The sequence below is a fragment of the Rissa tridactyla genome, chromosome 6, assembly GCF_028500815.1.
Source record: "Rissa tridactyla isolate bRisTri1 chromosome 6, bRisTri1.patW.cur.20221130, whole genome shotgun sequence".
NCBI classification, from domain to species: Eukaryota; Metazoa; Chordata; class Aves; order Charadriiformes; family Laridae; genus Rissa; species Rissa tridactyla.
This window is the reverse complement of record NC_071471.1, coordinates 27,316,151-27,335,002: the sequence shown is the minus strand read 5'-3', so window position 1 is coordinate 27,335,002 and position 18,852 is coordinate 27,316,151. Positions and strand designations below refer to the sequence as shown.

Sequence of the window (18,852 nt, the reverse complement as noted above, 5' to 3'; positions counted from 1 at the left end):
TGCTGACCATTTTTAAGTAATGGAAAATTGTATTTTTGTTCAATTTATATGCTTATTTGGACTTCCCACTGTACAGACTTTCTATTTGCAGGCATTAGTTACTGCCTTTTTTAAGTAGATACTACCACGTTTTTCATACAGTTAATATAAAAAAGCAAAAATACTAACAATACTTTTTAGAATACGAGTGTTCTGTACTCAAAGAGACTTGCAACAATTTATATTAAATATCTATCAATCTTCAAATCTCTGAATTATGTTGACAGTGCTTAAGCACAATTAAATACTTACAGAATATAGCAGAGTAACACTGATGTACTGGATAATGCTGTATAGTGCCATGAACTTAAATACACAGAAGGAAGTTATTAAAGCAGCACGGCCTTCCCTGTCAAAACAAATGCAATAGTGTAACTAGAAAGCTTTCTGTGCAGTTAAATTCTGCTTAGCAAAATGTTAGCTGCAATTAAACATATCAGCAAACCCTTTGAGGGACATCAGGCTGAAGACACATGGAGCAAATGGGGTGAGAATGGTACGCTTTCAAGTACCAAGTTGCAAGCGTGCTTTCTGAACTAAGCCAGGACCTTACTTCAGGGTTCTTTCGACTTTGTGGTTTTCCAGCAGAGGTTTTAAAACGAAGGTCTGCTTGCAAAAGCATCTGTGAAGCACTAGTTTACTGCATGGATTGAATGAACACGCAGCCAGCCACAGAGTTGCTGACTTCAGAGATGTTTCTGACTACGCATTACTTCATTAGTTCCACGCTGACTTAACTACATTCTTCTCTTGTTGACCTTTATCCAAAATTATTACCTAACTACCAACCAATTCTGGAATCAAAAACTGGTCAAAACATATTTAGAAAATTTGTTTTCTACTTCCTATGGGGCTGAGCAGTTATCTGAAGAGTTTTACTGCCTGCAATTACACACAGCCTTTTTGGAAACTAACACAGTAACTAAGATATCAAATTAAATACTAACATGTAGAAGCTCACTCACACTCTAAAGAATTAACTTTACATGGAAAAAAGGTGTTTATAATAAAACTAAATCATGCTATGGCAAGCCCTTGCTCAGAGTACTTTCAGCAAAGAAACAAAACTACTAAAAAAGTATGACTTGTTCTTTAATTCAAACTAGCTTCCTACAGCATCAAACATACTAACGTAGGGTATGCAAAACAAGCTCCACAGACGCATTTTAAGTTTCCAGTAAGTGGCATTACCTGATCAGCTTTGGCACGCAGGAAATACTAGGTGTCCTGGAAGTGAATGGTGACGCCACAGAAGCCTCAAGTTCAGATAAAGATATACCACCATGTGCCCTCTTTAGCGCCTGCCAGTTAACGTTGAAATAGACAACACATTAAAACTTGCTTTCAGCTGTAAAATTTAATCGAACAGTTCTGTATGGAAAATAAAAATATACTTACGCCACAGTCATTTGCTCCATCTCCACACATGCCCACATAGTAACTATAAAAGCCAAACAGATGTCAGCATTCTGGACCATTCCATAATCATAATCCAGTTAACTTATTTCATTAAATACTTCTATATTATTTCACTTATTCAGGGTTTGCATAATAATGAGTGGTCATTAATGCTGAAAGCAATTACTGTTCCCATTATACATATAAAGAAGTACACAGAAAAGTAACGTGACTTAGCCAGGTCAACCGAACCAATAATGGCTGTCAGCCCTCTGTCGTTCCAAGGTGGTTTCTAAAGCATCTTTGCCCCAGGCAGAGATTATTGTAGTAGTCTGCATAGCTGCTCTGCCTGACACCAACAAACAATAGACTGACCATATGTGAACAGACGTCATCCCGTTAATACTTCTTCAATACACAGAAGACATTTGATGGATTTGTTTATTAAGCCAAACAACGAGATTTATAAAATATGTTAGTTTAGTTATTCATCATTTATAACTTCATGAAAAGTCTGAAACTTTCACAACTAGCCAGCAGATGGTACTACTCTCATTCCCGCTCAGACAATAGCCTGATCTACCAACTCAAGGACGTTTTATTAGCCCAGTCTTTTTCATTTGGCAAAACAGCTAGCGGCATATATAATTTTTTCCTCCTAACACAGCAAACGCTGCCAACCCTCCCGCTTTCTATGCTTAAGCAACTACTTACTCGACATTTTGTAAAGCTTCCACCAACTGAGTTTTCTGATCAGGCGCCATACGAGCAAACACAGTGCCATGTAACACAAGCTGGAAGAAAGAAGATTTCTTAATGCTCACAGGGCAAAGCCTGTTCACCAACAAAAGTGCCCACACTCAATAAAATGCTCACCTTGGGTACCAGGTCCTGAAAATGCTCCAGAATCACTGCAAATGACTTTCCATTCATTGCAAAATGGTATTTGGTCATCTGGAGATCCTCAAGGCTTTCGTGGACCAATTTAACTGGAATATCCTGTCAAAAGTAATTTAATACTCTAGCTGTAATGTGTTTGCACAGATACCTGGTAATTTCATGCTAATGCTCAGAGGGGTATTCCTAGAGATCCCACGCTACAGGAGGTTTCTAAGAATGTTACTTGAAAGAAAACCTCATACAATGAAAACAGTTATTTAGTAATAAGAAAATGTGGTTTAATGTTTCAACTACCAGCAGCTAGAGCAGTCTTAAGAGATTGAAGTGTGGGGAAAAAAACCTGTCTCCTGCACAACTGAAATGTCAAATGCCACATCACAGTTAAAAAACTAGCTCCCCCAGCTGTTCTACTACTCTCTGGTATTTTAAGATCTGAAAGTTAACTAGTGCATCAATTTTGGTTTGACACTTAACCACAGATTTGATACTTAACGGAATAAGATAAAAAGAAAGAAACTCAACAGTAAAACTAACTGCTTGCATTCTAAGTTATTACCTCTGAGTTTATGGCTGGTGATGAACTAGTGCATTTCGCGAGGGTATCTGCATAATGCCAGTTGATTCTGGCAGCCTGCCCATCCTTTGGAGGTAGTGCTTCAGCAATAATGACCTTATCCTGAGGTAGAATCATTCCACAGTCTCTGGCCACAGAGATAGCAGTTAACATGTTATCCCCTGTTAAACAATTGCATTTAAAAAGGTTTCAGTTAGAAAAGGATCAATAGCATATATGGTATTCCACATAAAAGAAAAGGCACTTTTAAACTAGGAGGACGACTGCCTGATGTACCAGTGACAACCTTAGGGCAAATCAAGCCTACAGGCAAAATTCAAATCCCTCCCCTGCACTAACATCACTAGAAACTTTGTATGCTTCTTTCAGCCATAAAGGTCTCTTACTGACCAAATTTTAGTATATATTGTAAATTGGGCAGAAAACACATGGCTATTTAAAATATCGCTTTTTAAACATGGTCACAGAACATGCAAACATCGAGCTGCATTGCTAGCCTATCAAAACATTATTCCAAAGCTTGCAATACCTGTGATTTAAAAAGCAAGCACATATTGCACGGAAAACACTGAACACAGATACCTAGCCAGCTTATGGGGACATACGTCATGCTTACAAAAAAAAAAAATAATCCAATACCAAGTAACTTATTATAATATAATTCAAAATGGTAGGGACCCTCAGGAGGTCCTCTAGTCCAACCTCCTGCTCCAAGCAGGGGCAGTCATAGGATTAGATCAGGACTTTCACCTAGTCTGATTTGAAAAACCCCTACGGTTTTCCATCCTTCAATTCAGTATAAAGTAACTTGTGCATGGAGCTAGGGAGAGGAAGCTATGAAGTAGAATTAATCCCCATACCGGCTTCTGATCTCTGACTTACCAAAGCAAGTTTCACACAAAAAGAAACACTAGTGTTTCTATACTCCCAATAGTTTCTAAACTTCCCTCTTGCTATAAATACAGTGTAATCCCAGCCTATTGACACTAAAATTTGAGTCCATACACTATAATTAAAATAAGACCAAAAAGAGATGGATTTTTATCTTTTGAGCATGAATGTTTACATGCTAACCTGTAACCATGACAGTGCGAATGTTGGCTTTATGCAAATCTTCAAGTACAGCAGGGGTTTCTTGCTTTAGCTTGTTTTGCATTATAATTAACCCCATAAAATCCATGTTGCTTTCAATAGCATCTCTGCAGAAAAGGAGGCAAGGAAAAAAACATTACAAGAATTACAAATATTAGATGTAGCTTACAAAGTCTGATTTTCTGTTTATCAAACTAAATGGAAATGTTTATTTTTAACTATGAAAATAAAGACTTTGCTTTATAGAAGTGACCCAAGAGATACCATCATTCACATTCAATTATACCTGTCTTCCTTGTTTTAGTTTAAACTCGCATCTGCACGGGAGGGTTTTCACTACATCCCATTATTTTTAATAGAGGATATGTTTCAGTAACAAAGAAATCTGATGATGTTTTTCTGCCATCTTAGCATAAATTAAACACCATAAAGAATTATTATTACAGTTAATTTCAAGCTTAATGATGTTCCTCAGAATTCACATTATTGCAGAAAAACTTCCTTAGCTTAAATTTGTATGTGTTGTCCAGGACACAAATAAAGAATGCACAGAACTATGTATGTCAAGACAGAAAAGTAGTAATAAGGAAGAGTAGTAATTGATTCAAAGATAAATTTTTCATAATTAATCCAAAGCATATAGCTTTTAAAGCCTGTTACTTATTAACAAAATGAAGTCACTCTTACCTATTAATAGTCTGGACTTTGTGCCACGTAAGCTTAGACTCCAATTTTCTGTGAGCAAGAGCAATAACTCGGAAGCCCTGCTTAGTGTATTCTTCCAGGACACGCTCAAAGTCAACAGGAACTTTAAAAAGGTCAAGTTTAGAGTTATTAAAATTATGCGTATTAAAGCTGATCTACAGAAGAAATAAAAATAGTTTGTTCCTTTACCTGTTTCCTGCTTACACAAGCTGGCAATCACTTCAGGGGCACCTTTCATGTAAGCATCCATTCTCTTCTCCCCTAGAACTCTTGCTATTACACACATACGCTGCAAAACTGAAGAAAATGGAAACTGGCGCACAATTCCAATCTCATAACTGGTCTGTGTCATACAGGAAGGAAGGAACAAAAGGGTTACATCCATATACATTTTGAAAAAAAGACGTACATGATTAACTGAAAAAGCATACTTACCGAAAGCTCAAACAATTCCTAAAAAAAAAAAAAGGAAAAAATACATTTACTGTAAATACTTATTTTTAAGTATTTTTGCACCTACAAACTATTTCAACATAAATCTTACAACATTCTTAACGTAAAGTCACATTGTATTTGCAATGGACTTCACAAAAGCTGAATATAAATATGCTGCATCTGTTTAGTGTCCTTTACTTTAACTGACACATTGTAGAACTCTAGAGCTGGATTTCTTGATTAGAATTTGCAAGAACTTTCATAGTCCAATCTCTGATTGGCCTATGTAAATCATTAAAGTACTATGGTATTTCAGAATGGAGGCCGTGATTATTAAGTACATCCCCAAAAAATCATGTAGTAAGTTTCAAGAATGTTCACACATCAGCTACCGCACAGTAATTACTGCTGTTCGTGTACACTGAGTTCTGAACAAAAAAAAAAAAAAAAAAAAACACATTTATATCTACTACAGATTAGGACTCACACAGAGGAACCAACTTGCTATACTACACCCCCCCACTACCCTGTTGTGTCATAATCTGGATACACAGTCACATGCTTCAACTCCCCCTCCTGAAGTAATAAAAAAATACTTCAAAATGCAGATATGCCAAGTACATTTTATTTTTGTAACTTGGTGCTTAACTAAAACACGCATCTATAAGGTACAATGGTGGCAAGAATTCCGTGACATGCAGTGACATTAACAAAAAATTGTTTTAACTAAAACTGCAAGGTGAGCACACCTAAGCACTTCATTAGCAAAGTAAGAATGTGGTAATGATACTAACATTAAAACCTGTAGGCTCAAAAAGCTTTTGAGCACTTTATAACCAGTCCATAAGGGTAGTAACACTGGCAATCAGTCTGCTCACCTTGAAAGCCGCATATACTGAACCACTACCTTCAACAACAGTTTAAACAAGTCTTCTGTATCTTTGCCATCAGAAACCACACAGTTTTGATATTGTTTGAATTACATCAGCCAGAACCACAGCATATAGTAAAACATATTCATTTAACACAAAGGATTGCCTTAACTCAAAGAATTGATTTGCATTTTTATACCATTTCTTGATTTGTTGCTTGCTTGCATTCTGGGAAAAGCTGTTTTGAAGGTCGAACCACTGTCGGCATGATTCGATTATGAAGGGCTGTTTCCTCTTCAGTTGCTTCCTCTAAAATCTGTATTAAAAATAATTAATTTATACATTCGTTAAGTTTGATTTTCTTATAATATAATTTTCAGGAAAAGAAGAGACTTGGAAGACAGCCCAAGGTGCAATAATCTTTCTAAACAAGATCTCCTGTGAGAATTAAGTGTCTTAATTTAGCAATTATCTTAAGATCCACTTAGCTATTTTTTATATGTTTATTATATGCATTGAGATCTTGCCACACACATCAGTAAGCAGTAAATTAGCTCTTCAAATTCGTTCAGTTCTAGGAATTGTTCCACTGAACACATTTTCGGAACATTTTCATATTAAGACTTCCTTTGACACACAAGTGTTGTCAAAAGCCCACCGTTTTACAGTTACAGCTCGAAACAGCATACAATGGCTTATCTTGTATATAAGAGGAAGGAAGAGTAGGAAATTTCATAGTACTGATCTTAAAAACGTTGCTTCTCTTGAAAAAAGCAGACACTTACCCATCCTATTGCTTCAAACATCTTCAAATCAAGAGGATCCCCAGAAAGTACTCCTTCAATTTTCGTAAGGGAATGACAAGTGGCCATGCAAGCAACAAACTCAGACTTCAGCAAGCTCTCACTGCAAGCACTCTCTTCCGGCAAAAGGAAACTAAAACAATGAAGTTATAACATACTTAACACTGTAATTATTTATTATGAGCCAATTCAAAAGGTTTGTTTAGATTAACAGAAGAAAATGGACTGCACAAGTCTCTTCACTTGTATTTTCACACATCAGAGAAAACAGATAAAGACTCTGGGCTGGCATCTTCAGAAACAGTCACAACTTCTGTCTCCCTCAAAAACTCTGTGTTAATTCACTCTCTAGTTTGATTCCTCATACTCTTTATCACTTTGTACTTAACTCAGTTAGCTAAGCTAATTCATTTTAGCAGCCCCAAAAGTCATCACTTAGGAGGACAGGATTAAGGAAACACACTATATTTTAACTGCAGTATGAACCCAACGAGGTCTCAGATTTTAACAAATTAAATTCCACCTCAGCCTCGTAAGATTGATAACTTTCATTACACCTAAACCATATTTTCAGTTGCATTCTTAGAGCTCATTACAGAAATGCAAACATGTATGAGCTCACATTGAATTTTCTACTCTACTCTGCTGAAGCTCCTGTTGCACCGTAGGTATCACATTTGCTATCAGGTCTGAGCTTATCCTTACCGAGCATTTTCTACTCGTTGAATTCCCCAAAGATCCAAGCCATCCTCAGTCAGTGTGCCAGTCTGCAAAATAAACCAAGGGGCATGGGAAGAAAGCCTTCAGAAACAAGTTATCCTTAGGTAAAGCAAAAATTAACACCTAATTAACCAAATTACACCTGAACAATGTATGTTTTCACTTAAAAATCAAGCCTTTGGGACAGGAAATATAGTATCCCCCTTGCTTTTTGCTAGTAACTAAGTTCCAACTCTGTTAAATAGCTTTAAAATAAACCAAACACTCAAAGCAACCATGCCCCTCCTTGGAGACAGGACAAACAAAACAGACTCTTAAAAACCAAAGATCACAGCTCAACTTCTCTATATTCAGGGGCCGGGGACAACCAAAAATAGGTACTAAACCCTTAGTACTACTTTCTTGCACAGCTAAAACAGCAACTAGAATATATTTACAAGCGAAATAATAAATTTAGTGTGGGTACTTAAGATCTTAGATAAAAATCTAAGAAGGAAAATAAATTTTATTTAAGAATTAGATAAAAATCAAAGGATTCTGGCTGGTGGCACTACTGTCTTTCACTCGTGTTTCTGTTAAGAAACAAAATATGCTTGTTTGGCTTTTCATTGAAATAAATGAAAATAAGAAACAAGTCTGACCTCACACTTCAAATTTCCCAAAGCCTGTGTACTAAATAAAACTCTTAATAGTCCCAAACTCTCACATTTCTGGGGTGCCAGTAATAAGTTAGCACTTGGGAGTCTTGAGGTAAGAAAGCAGCTCTGTATTACAACAAATTTTTAGAGCAGACTAAATTAAGCGAGTTAACAGGTGGTAAACACTGATTACATGGAAGCTAACAGGACAAAAATCATCTAACTTATCCTAAAGTAATGAGTTTTCCTGTAGTTGCTAGTCTATACAAATTCCTGTTTATAATACAATGCCTCTCCAGGTGGCAACACAAAGTTTCAAAATTCACCTAACCTTATCAAAACACACAAGATTCAGCTGGCCACAAATATTTATCCTTTGTGGGCTGATGCAGAAGATGCCAATTTTTTTCAGTCTTCTTTGTGCATAAACAATGCCAGCGGTCATGGCAGCAGGGAGCGCTGGAGGCACCGTGATGGTGATAATGTCAAGAGACTCAATGATGATGGTGTGAGCTGGAACCTACGATAAGAGTCAGAGTTAATGAACAAGAACTCATTACCTAAAGATTCCCTATCCCACTGAAGCGTGACATTACTGTTACCAAACAATCAAAATCCACACACCGCTTTCCCCAGTACAGCACATTCTGTCTGGATTGCCCAGAAGCACAATCTTCAGCCACCATCAGCAACCATGGTAATCCAGTCTTAAATTATCCACAACCTATAACCTCAAGTTGTCACTTTTTCACTTGCAAATATATTACTTTAAACCAGTAACTGAATAATGCACATTTTTTGGAAAGAAAAAAATTAAAGTTATCAGTTATCAGTTTCTTGGTAATGATTTTTTTTTGCCTGCAGCATACTTTAGATGCGTTGTATCCTATTTCTTCCAACTGGATATCTGTCAGATGGCAATCTTACATATAATAAAGACAAAAGTCTAGTAATTAAGCCAGCAGAAATTGTGGTGAACTCAAATTTCACTCTAATGTATTCAAATTCTGCTTCTCTGCTGAATTTTGTTCTCAGTAAGCTTGTCTTTCTCATTCCATTAATACAAAATAAAGCAAAGAGGTTTTTACTTAATTTGAGTTATTTCTCGTCATCTGATGTGTGTTGGAAATCATGATCAACCCTTTTGTAAAACAAGGCTGTTCAGGACCAGAGATGAAAACATACCTCATTTAAGATGCTATTGACAACCGTGTAAAGAAACCCAATGCCTGCCACCACTACCAGAGACAGGAGAAACAAGTAGGCATCTCTGTACAGTTTAAAATCAGTTGGCTTTGGATATAGGATGGAACGAACAAGCTGTCCTTTAGCAGTACTAAAGCCTAGAAATAAAAAGTAGTAAGTTATTAAAAGTACAAACAAGAGCAATCCTATTCAAATATATTAAAAGACTCGATTAAACCCTTAAGCTACTCATTTCATTACAACTGTTTCTCAATATACAGTAACATGTTTTGCAATACTGTAATTAAGGTGCTTCAAAAATGTACGTGCACATCATACTGAGCGCTCCTTTCCTACGGCAAGGACCTGCAGCTGAGTCAAATGAACCCCTCTTCTACCGCAGCAGTAAACCCTCAAATGGTTTGGCCTGGAAGAGTTTGTTGTATCACATTTTGTCCCTCACAGTGCAGAGCTAGTGGGTATATTCATTAGTTGTCTAATTAAGGCAGTCCTTGCAAAAAGAAAATGAAGTTATTCATAGAGTCCAACCTTAAGTAGTCAAATGGCAAGTCTCTGTAAGATCCCTCGACAATCAGAAAGAAAGATTCAGAAAAAAAAAACTGCAGTGCAGAGAGTCATCTTTCAGAGAAACCCACCTCTTGACTGCATTTTGACACCTAAACTAGGAGACTGAACTTCTAAGGGTCTTAGAGTCAGACAACCAATAGATACCCTGAGATCCTCCTTGAACCTTTGCCTCAACATGGGAAGAGGCCAACACCAGTGCCCAATTTTGTATGCCCGAAAGAATTTGTATCTGCTTAGACTTCAAAGTCTATTACTACAATCTCAATATCACTGTCAGGTCTGCTGGCGTTAGTGACAGCTCCTTGACAGCTTCTCAGTCTGCAAGCCGTCCTTAGCCTTTGCTAAGCCCTCCATGCTGACACACGGCATACAAGATTCTACCAGAACGAAGCAGCTACTGCATCAGGCTTAAAGAGGATGAGTTCATCACAAGAGGAACAAGGCATGAAGCCTCCAGGCTTTGAATTCGCTACTGCAGAATACAAACCATGGGCCTGCTCAGAGAAGTTCGGCACGTCAGTATGTACTTGAGTATTCAGTCATGAATGTTTTGTAATTCGACACGGCAGTCAAAAAAAGAAAAGTCAAAACTGCTTTTGATTTTAATGGTTTTGCAGAAGGTTCTGTAGCCACATAGGCTAGAACACACCAGGGTAAAACAATAAATGAAAACCTCATGTGGTGTCTTGGGAACACACTGGACATACTGAGCATTTCTGTTCCCTAAAAAAAAATTACCAATTTTTAATTCTTTACAATTACAATAGCAGCCCCAATGACATACACACTAACGTATCCATGAACTGAGTTTCAGGATCGAAAAAAATGAATACATTTAGTTCATCCATATTTTATGTGTATTTCAGCTGTAACATCAAACCTGTCACGTTAAATGCTTAACTCTAAAGAGTACTGCGAGTACAGCACCAGCAGATCAATCTTATATCCTGATTTATGACAAAATTAAGACTACATGTCTTTGCACACAACCATATGGAGTTCTGCTCTCCTAGAATTTTTTTAAGGACTAAATTTTCTAGTATCTTCATTTTTGTGGCATCCCCCTTCCTCAGATAACAGGATTTTTACTTGTATCTCACTAGGAAAGAATTACTTTAGTTCTTACTATCAGACATCTTAGGAGCACGAAGCTGCAAGCTCTGTGACATCTACCCAGCTCTGTGAAGTGGGAAATTCCCTACTTGCCTAAAAGCTGTCCCTGTAAACCAGACAGGAGAATAGAGAGGATTTTATATCCCTTTGTTCCTCTCATATATAGTCCTAGCAGGAAAAAATGTACTTGTTCATACATAAAATCTGAACAAGGTCCTCAGAGCTAAATTCATCCTGTTTACAATGAAGGAGCTAACTTTGACCTGTCATGGGCAAAGAGCAGATTAAAAAAAATTACTTCAGATGTCAGGGCAGTAAGAATCAGGTGTTGGAAGCAATCACAATTCTCCTGGTAAGAGTTCCAGACTTTTTTTAAAAAAAAAAAAAAAAAAAGCATCAAGCATCATCCTTCCTGCAGAGTAGAAGAAATAAGTCTTCAGCAGTTCATTTCTGTTCCTGTTTTGGACCTGTATATACACATCAAGCTGGGCATATAATTTTTTTTTATTGAAGAAACAAAAGAAGTTGAGACAGATATTATTAAAGCGGAGATGTGTTCAAGGGAAGGAAAATATTTTTCTTTGAAAAAAAGATGACTAAAAGCCTCTAGGAAAGACATTAATGAACTTAATAAAAAAATCAGAACACTGACTGCTAAAACAGACTAACAGAAGGTGAAGAGAAGACACCAGAGAAAGAAGAGGCTAATTAGGATGAAGTTACTTGGTGGAAAACTTACTTTAAGTAGTATTCTAGTCAATATAGTCAAATTTATTCGACCCAATTCTATTGTAGCTTGGATTACAGCTTACATTCAGCTACTTTGTGGTGTTTTTCTTAAGATCATCTTTGTAAAGCAGAATTCCATGACATTAGCCTGTGCAACTGTTTTTAATAGAACATCTGTATTATCTAAAACCAAACCTTTAACATATTAGTATGAATAAGCACTTCTGTAGAAAGGGCTAGATCGAACACATTTTTTAAGCAAATGTTATGTGCTTTGGCAAAACTATGGGCAAAGAAAAACATTTGACATTGCCAATGACTCCACTAAAATAAGCCGTTTCCCACTACCCGCCCAAGCCGATGGTATGCCAAACCTTTTCCAAGAGACATATGTAGTTCAACCAACACACTGTAAAAGACATTTAAAGGACCTGAAAATGCATTCAGATAAGTTTTAAATTAATGCTAAAGACTGATTCACTTTCTTGCTTGCCAACTGATACTCCCCAGGAGATTATCTAGTTCCACTATTGTTGCAAGACATTTATCAAATTATTTGGGGTATACTCATTTATCCAAGCTTAGCAACATTCAACACAATACTCTGAAGTATCAGTTGACACACAGCTACAAAAGCGAGTAGTGCATTAACAAGTGATAAATGTAACGATCGATACCTGTTCTCACTACTAGAGCTTTGACCAATTCTCCAGTATAAAAACGCGTTTGAATGACATTGGTGCCACAGAACAAAGTATGCCGTTTGTGCACTTCTGGACTGTATATTTCATCTCCCATTGCTTTCGGATATTCTGAGGGATTTGGTAGATTAATCTTTGTGACAGGAACACTTTCACCTTAAATGGAATAAGAGTCTCTAAGCAAGATCAAATAAGAACAGACATTTTTTTTTCCTTCAAAACTTCAAGCAGAACAATATAATCTCACTTCATCAGCGCAGAAGCAGACATGGAAAAAGTCATCTTCCTTTCAGCACATTATTAGGTAGTCTCTCACTTATTAGCCTCAGCTCACCAGATTCCTTATCCTATTTAACTCTATTCATTATTCACCAATACAGCTTCTGTGCCTCTTACTTCAAATCTGATAGGTGTAAAATACAGTTCATTGAAAGAAAGCAGGACAAGCTTCAAGCTTCCTTCTCCTGCTGCAGGGCATCACCCCTTCTTTACTCAGAAAAACTAGAGGGTGAAGAAAATTATTTGCAGCTCCTTTGGTGACTGAGTACACTCAAGCTAGGGCTGCAATCAATTTTTATCAGTTGCTAGCAGCAGCAAGAGGCTCAAGTATATTCAAAGAATTTAACATGATAAAACACAATCTCTGAGCTACAATTTTCTAAACACTGCCAGTTCGGACAGGTTACCCTAGGAATAACAAACGCTCCATCCTATTTAATGAAGCTGTCCTTCAAATACATCAGGTCCCTGGTGCGCAATTTGAGATTATTTCTGTTTTCAAATACAGCAGAACATTCTACTCATTACCTTCATTCTTGGAAGCATCTAAAAGCTTGGGCTAAAATTTTCTGAAGAAACATACAGCAGAACTCAATCTGCACCGAGTCAAGAGGCAGGAAGACAAACTATCAAGAAGAAAGCTTTTCAACATGAAAACATCGCTCATTTTTGGAGCTGCCAAGCAGCACCAGGTAGCTGTTGCAGACAAGCAGAACACAAGTACTTCGGACCATATGTAACTGCAAGAACATACACAATTCAAGCAAAATAAAGATATCCACTTCTGCTGGAGCATACTGCAAGTTAAGCATGCCACACAGGTATAAACTAATACATTTAGCCACACAAAACTGTATCAAGTTTACTTTACCTGTTAACATGCTTTCATTTACAATGCAAGTACCACTGAGAAGTACTGCATCACAGGGCATAATTGTTCCATTAGATGGAATCAACATGATATCTCCAGGCACAAGGTCAGTGGAAAGGATTTCTTCGATTTCTGAGTGTTAAAACACAAACAAGTTTACGTGAAAACAGCCATCATATACAAAACCTGATAAAGATCCTCACAGTTAAGATCCAGGTGGTGACCACTAAGATTATACTTTATTTTATTAATGGCATTATGAAAAGTTTTTGAAAAGATACAGAAAAAGCCATCGATACCCCCAATTCCATCATGGATTAAGTTCTAGAGCACATGGATATAGTTCATCATAACAAATGAATCAAGCTTGTACAAAAGATAATAATTAACTAAAGTATAACTTCGGTATAACATGTCCTACAAAACAATATTACACACCATTACCTAACCATCTTCAACTACTGTGATATCCAAGTGAGCAATAGTCCAAAAATAAATTTGCAATCCCTGCTGTGTAATAAATTGTAATGGAAAGCCAACATGTGTACATCTTTAAACCAAGAAAGCTACAATGACAGTTACATACGTGGAGTGGTAGATAATCAGAAACAGGGATAGGACAAGCACCTAACCTAGAAGAAACCTGACACTGGCTAAAAGGACAACCCTGAACAGGTGATTATCCAATTTAAATTCCACTTTGCAACTTCTCATTTTCCCATGCAATTTTCCTATGAAATGCATGCATTTCAAGCTGATCAAAGAAAGCACGGATGCACACCAACTTTACACTAACACTTAATGAACAATTTAAATTCAACCTTCCAAACCACCTGTGAAGCCTACCTTGGTTTCCTCTGCAGACAGAAACCCTGACAATGCTGTGAGCTGCTACCATGTCATGTAACATAACATATTGCTGCAAAGGGGAGAAAATAGTTTATTATTTAAAAGCAAAGCTTGTCTTCTTTTAAATGCACATTCTAGCTCTACAAGTAGAAGTGATGAGATTCTTTACCAACATTCTTTTACAACAAAATGTTACTCAAAACATTCTTTTGAACATCGGAAACTTATGGGCAAATAAAGTTTGAGTGCATCAACATGCACACGTTTCTATTTTTAACAGCATTCTGAAAGCAAATACACACTGCCATGCAAAGTGTTATAAAAACATTCGGTCATTAACACACATAAGTAAGAACTGCAGTAGTTGTATGAACTTGGATTAAGGTAAGAGGGCTTTTTTTGTCTCTGGTCTGAATTCAGAGGTTGCAATTTAAAGATAATTACTACTTTGATTTCCATCAGCTACAGCTAAGTCTACAGAGAAAAACTCATCATCAATTTAATAATCCACATATGTAGCTGGTGCTCAACTCTGTTGGACTTTTTCAAATGGAAGGAAATAATGCAAGATGGAATCACTACTGTAAATACAACTTGGTACATAAACTTGTGCCTAGGTTTTAATTGAAGTGAGGTAGTGTTTCTGTTATCTGAGCTCATCCTAGTGATTCAACAGCACGGAAAGTCAGCAGAGAAGGGTCTCAAAGAGAACTGTAAATCCAGTAAAAAAAACCTGTAAATCTTTCAGCTCAAAGAAGGAAAACCCATAACAATATTCTACCTATATACCTCAAACATTCCTAAAGATTTGCAGACAACTTCACATCAAAATAAACCAACCATAAAAAGCTGAAAAGATGCATCTGTGTTCTTTGAACTTACCTTTCTAATGGTGTAGAGCGAGCTAACAATGGATATTACAGACATGATCACAATTGCTAATGCATAGTAGTGATATTCATCAGTGATCCACAATATCACACTGAACAACTGAAAAATGTAAAAAGGGTTGAGAACCTAGAAGAGTAACAGAACATTAAAGTTACACCAAAAGGCCACACACATTCTCCGTCAGAAAAGTCAGAATCATCCTCCTCCTCCATAGAGGAGATAAATCTTTCAGTTCTATACGCATGATTTTTGTCTGATTTGCCAAACTGCTCCTTCTTTTTCACTACTTCCTCAAACCCTCAAAAGCACAGGTCCCACTAAAATAATACACAAATACATACTTTTAAGGCTGTGTGCATTTCCCCCTTCACCTCAAAGCAAAATGACGGGAACATATGATGCACCTCAAGACACAATTTTTAAATTAATTTGGATGTTATTATCTATTTCTTACTAATAAATGCACTGACACCTCAAGTTCTTACCCCGTTAGTTCAGGTTGGAGAGTTTCTTTGTTCAAAAGTTTCTATCACATGGATAACAAGTCAATCATTCAAATCCATGGGATACAGGGAAAATGGAACAAATCCAACAAAACTATATGCAAGACATTTGATTTGATGCATATGTTGTAATGTATAATCCCTGGGCCAACAATGGAGAACACAACCAGTGGTTTTATGTTTGAAATTAAGAACAAAAAAATAAGTAAGATGCACACCCATCTTATGATGCACACTCATCTTATGATGCATTTTCTACTGTCCTTGCTAAGGCACCAGGATTGTGAGTTCTGAAGAGCTTACAGCTAAGGCCTTTTAAGTTTGGAGAGCTCAAAAATAAAGGTCCATATCACTTTGCTTTACAGTGCTGAGGTCTAGGGGAAGGTTTCTGTTTTACATTTTTATTTGAAGACCAGTCCAGTAGTCATTGTACTTAAAGTAACTTTTAATGATACTTTTCTTTAATTTGTTAAAGATCTTACCTCCTTAATCAGAAGCTTAAAAATGGAAGGCACTTTCACAGCAATTTCATTTACTCCATAGAATGCTTTTCTGCATTAAAAAAAGAAAAATACCAAAAGACAGTTAAAACTTTTACTAGAAGTTTTATGCTCTTCAAAGTAACTCCATTAATATGAGAAAGTATAAAATATTTAAGCTGTGGCCCCCCTTTAGTTATCATGTTCTTTCAAAAGGCACTTATCAGAAAATGTTTACCTAGGGAGATGTTCCAATACAAAGGTAATTATTTTATACTGTAACTTAATCTTTAGGCTGTAGGTCCAGTGTTAGTAAACATGTCATTCTGAAAGCCACTATGGGGTTCTCATTAACTTAAGCTCAAACAAGTGTTAACTCTTACCCTCCAGTAAGACACTGTTTTAATGGTTCCGTATCTTAGTTTTATTCTTAGCCTGAACAAAGGCAAATCACGAAAGAGGGAACAAGAAACTAACCTCTGATGGGATTTGAGCTGCTTAAATGACACTGACATGAAGAAGCCCTTAAAGGATGTTCTTAAGGAAAAGGCTTTTCGTGTAGAAAAAGACCCAAATTGACGAATCACTAATAATGGATGAGCAAGCAGCTGTTTCCACGTTTTAAACTCTAAGTAGGTCTCATTTGCAAAAAAACAGCCAGGAATGCTACAGGACCCGAGCTATTCCAGTTTGGGTAGTGTATCAATAAATTAGAACACCAATAATTAAGTACATACCTACATTTTCACAACAAATATTCCAGCTTCCTGTTCACATTTGAGAACCTGAACTATGTACCATTGCAGTTGCATTTAAAAGGTTTTCCCTGCAGTAAGTTTTTTTCTACCTATGCATTTCAGTTGTGCCTCTTGACAAGCATTCTTGCACTGTTAATCTAAAATAGCATGTTAAAAAATTAGCATTTTCCCCCCCTGTTATTTCTTGCCAACCAGAATTAAAAGAAAGAGTGGGGAATGCATTTAGCCCCAACCAACCAGAGACAGACCCATGCGAGCTATTGGACAGACCTGTGATACTAACTAAGCTTTTAAAATTCAAGATATAATCCTGAGACCTGGAAATTTCAGCCTGATCTTCCTAAAAAAAGAAATTAGTTACAGTTCAGGCCATGTTTGCTGCTTCCTGGCATCCAATATTCTTTATCAGCCACTAGTACACTACCCCCTCTCTCAATGACCACTAGACAAGGATGGGAAAGAAACCAAGAAGCAGCAGAGTGATCTCCCCCAGCATTCCCTTCAAGCCTTCAACAATCTGCAGCTTGAGACAAATGAGCATCTTTCCAGCTAAAGAACCCTTGATGGACTTTTCCACTGGGAATCAGTCTATTTGCTTCTGAACCCATACATGCCCTTCAACATGCCAGTATGTTATGGTAACATTTATGTCACTTAAATGCAAGCTACTGGAGGGGAAAAAAAAACAAACTACTTTGTTTTACATCAAATGCCAAATTCCACCGTGTACCTGCCAGCGTGATTGAAAACATAACTGCTTGTTATTCTTTTTGTACACTCATTTTATTTCAAAATGTTTAGTAGTACATACAATTTCAGAAATACATTCTGAATTACTTTAAGCAATAGTTCCAATTCCCATGGTCAGCATAGTTTGAGAAAAGTGACTCAACACAGTATCAGAGTCTAGTTCCTACTCAATTTATCGGAAAGAACAAGAATTTCATATATCTAACAGCCTTCTTTGAAGGACACATCAGAGTCAGTAAACACTAATCACTCAATTGTCTTCTAGTTTTCTTAACGCTTTGAGCGCAGGTAATGGAACAAAAACAATTTTTCCCTCAAATACTGCAACATTACCTGTAATCATGCATTCCCTTTGTCAGTCCTGCGCTGTGTTCATTATGAATTGAAGAACAGAACGTAGATTCATCTAGACCTCTAAGTAAAGGAAAAAGTCAATGAGTTATTTAAGAAACATGATATTTCAAATGAAGTATTCAGTAAATCAAAAGAGCAACGTCTTTGCCAAGAGTTACACTGCATTATAAAAGAACAAAGTCTATGGATTAATGTTTTTCTATCAATTTTGTCACAACTGTAGATATAAATAAGATGTAAAAAGCAGTCCTCTTGTTGACACATCTTACTCTGTAGGATACTCGTATCAATTTCAATCAAAACGGAGATACACTAAAAAAAATAATGAAGTAAAACACTAGCATAACTAGTATTCAAAGGCCTCTAAAAAGAAAAAATGAGTAAGTTTTATAAAACATATTAAATCAATATGGATTAATATTTCTTCAAATTATCTCATTTGTAGTCTCTAAGTAGTAACGTAAAGTACATTGTTTCTAAAATCTGAAGATTTTTGAAACAATTATTAATCAATTTATCATATACATCTATACTGAAGCTATTTTGCAGCATCTTGCTATCAAAGTTTTATCCATGACTAGGTAAAGCACAGTCTACATTTTCAGTACTTCCTTATCACTGGAAGA

General features: G+C 36.5%; 1 protein-coding gene across 10 annotated transcripts in view; it reads right to left on the bottom strand.

Moving 5' to 3' along the window:
• ATP13A3 (ATPase 13A3) overlaps positions 1 to 18,852 on the bottom strand; it is a 62,199-nt gene that overhangs the window by 14,183 nt on the left and 29,164 nt on the right. For all 10 annotated transcript variants that reach the window (XR_008466904.1, XM_054204764.1, XM_054204761.1 and 7 more), the window contains 21 exons: positions 18,206 to 18,286; positions 16,368 to 16,437; positions 15,374 to 15,508; positions 14,489 to 14,561; positions 13,643 to 13,774; positions 12,469 to 12,648; positions 9,362 to 9,519; positions 8,508 to 8,696; positions 7,524 to 7,585; positions 6,801 to 6,951; positions 6,215 to 6,331; positions 5,144 to 5,161; positions 4,898 to 5,051; positions 4,691 to 4,811; positions 3,986 to 4,110; positions 2,894 to 3,072; positions 2,314 to 2,436; positions 2,152 to 2,231; positions 1,438 to 1,480; positions 1,231 to 1,340; positions 292 to 388 (listed from right to left, as the gene is read on the bottom strand). Coding sequence is in view for 9 of the 10 variants with exons in the window: in XM_054204764.1 (XP_054060739.1) it covers positions 292 to 388; positions 1,231 to 1,340; positions 1,438 to 1,480; positions 2,152 to 2,231; positions 2,314 to 2,436; positions 2,894 to 3,072; positions 3,986 to 4,110; positions 4,691 to 4,811; positions 4,898 to 5,051; positions 5,144 to 5,161; positions 6,215 to 6,331; positions 6,801 to 6,951; positions 7,524 to 7,585; positions 8,508 to 8,696; positions 9,362 to 9,519; positions 12,469 to 12,648; positions 13,643 to 13,774; positions 14,489 to 14,561; positions 15,374 to 15,508; positions 16,368 to 16,437; positions 18,206 to 18,286 (2,398 nt within the window). In the remaining variant the exon portion in view is untranslated. The remainder of the gene's footprint in view (positions 1 to 291; positions 389 to 1,230; positions 1,341 to 1,437; positions 1,481 to 2,151; positions 2,232 to 2,313; positions 2,437 to 2,893; positions 3,073 to 3,985; positions 4,111 to 4,690; positions 4,812 to 4,897; positions 5,052 to 5,143; positions 5,162 to 6,214; positions 6,332 to 6,800; positions 6,952 to 7,523; positions 7,586 to 8,507; positions 8,697 to 9,361; positions 9,520 to 12,468; positions 12,649 to 13,642; positions 13,775 to 14,488; positions 14,562 to 15,373; positions 15,509 to 16,367; positions 16,438 to 18,205; positions 18,287 to 18,852) is intronic.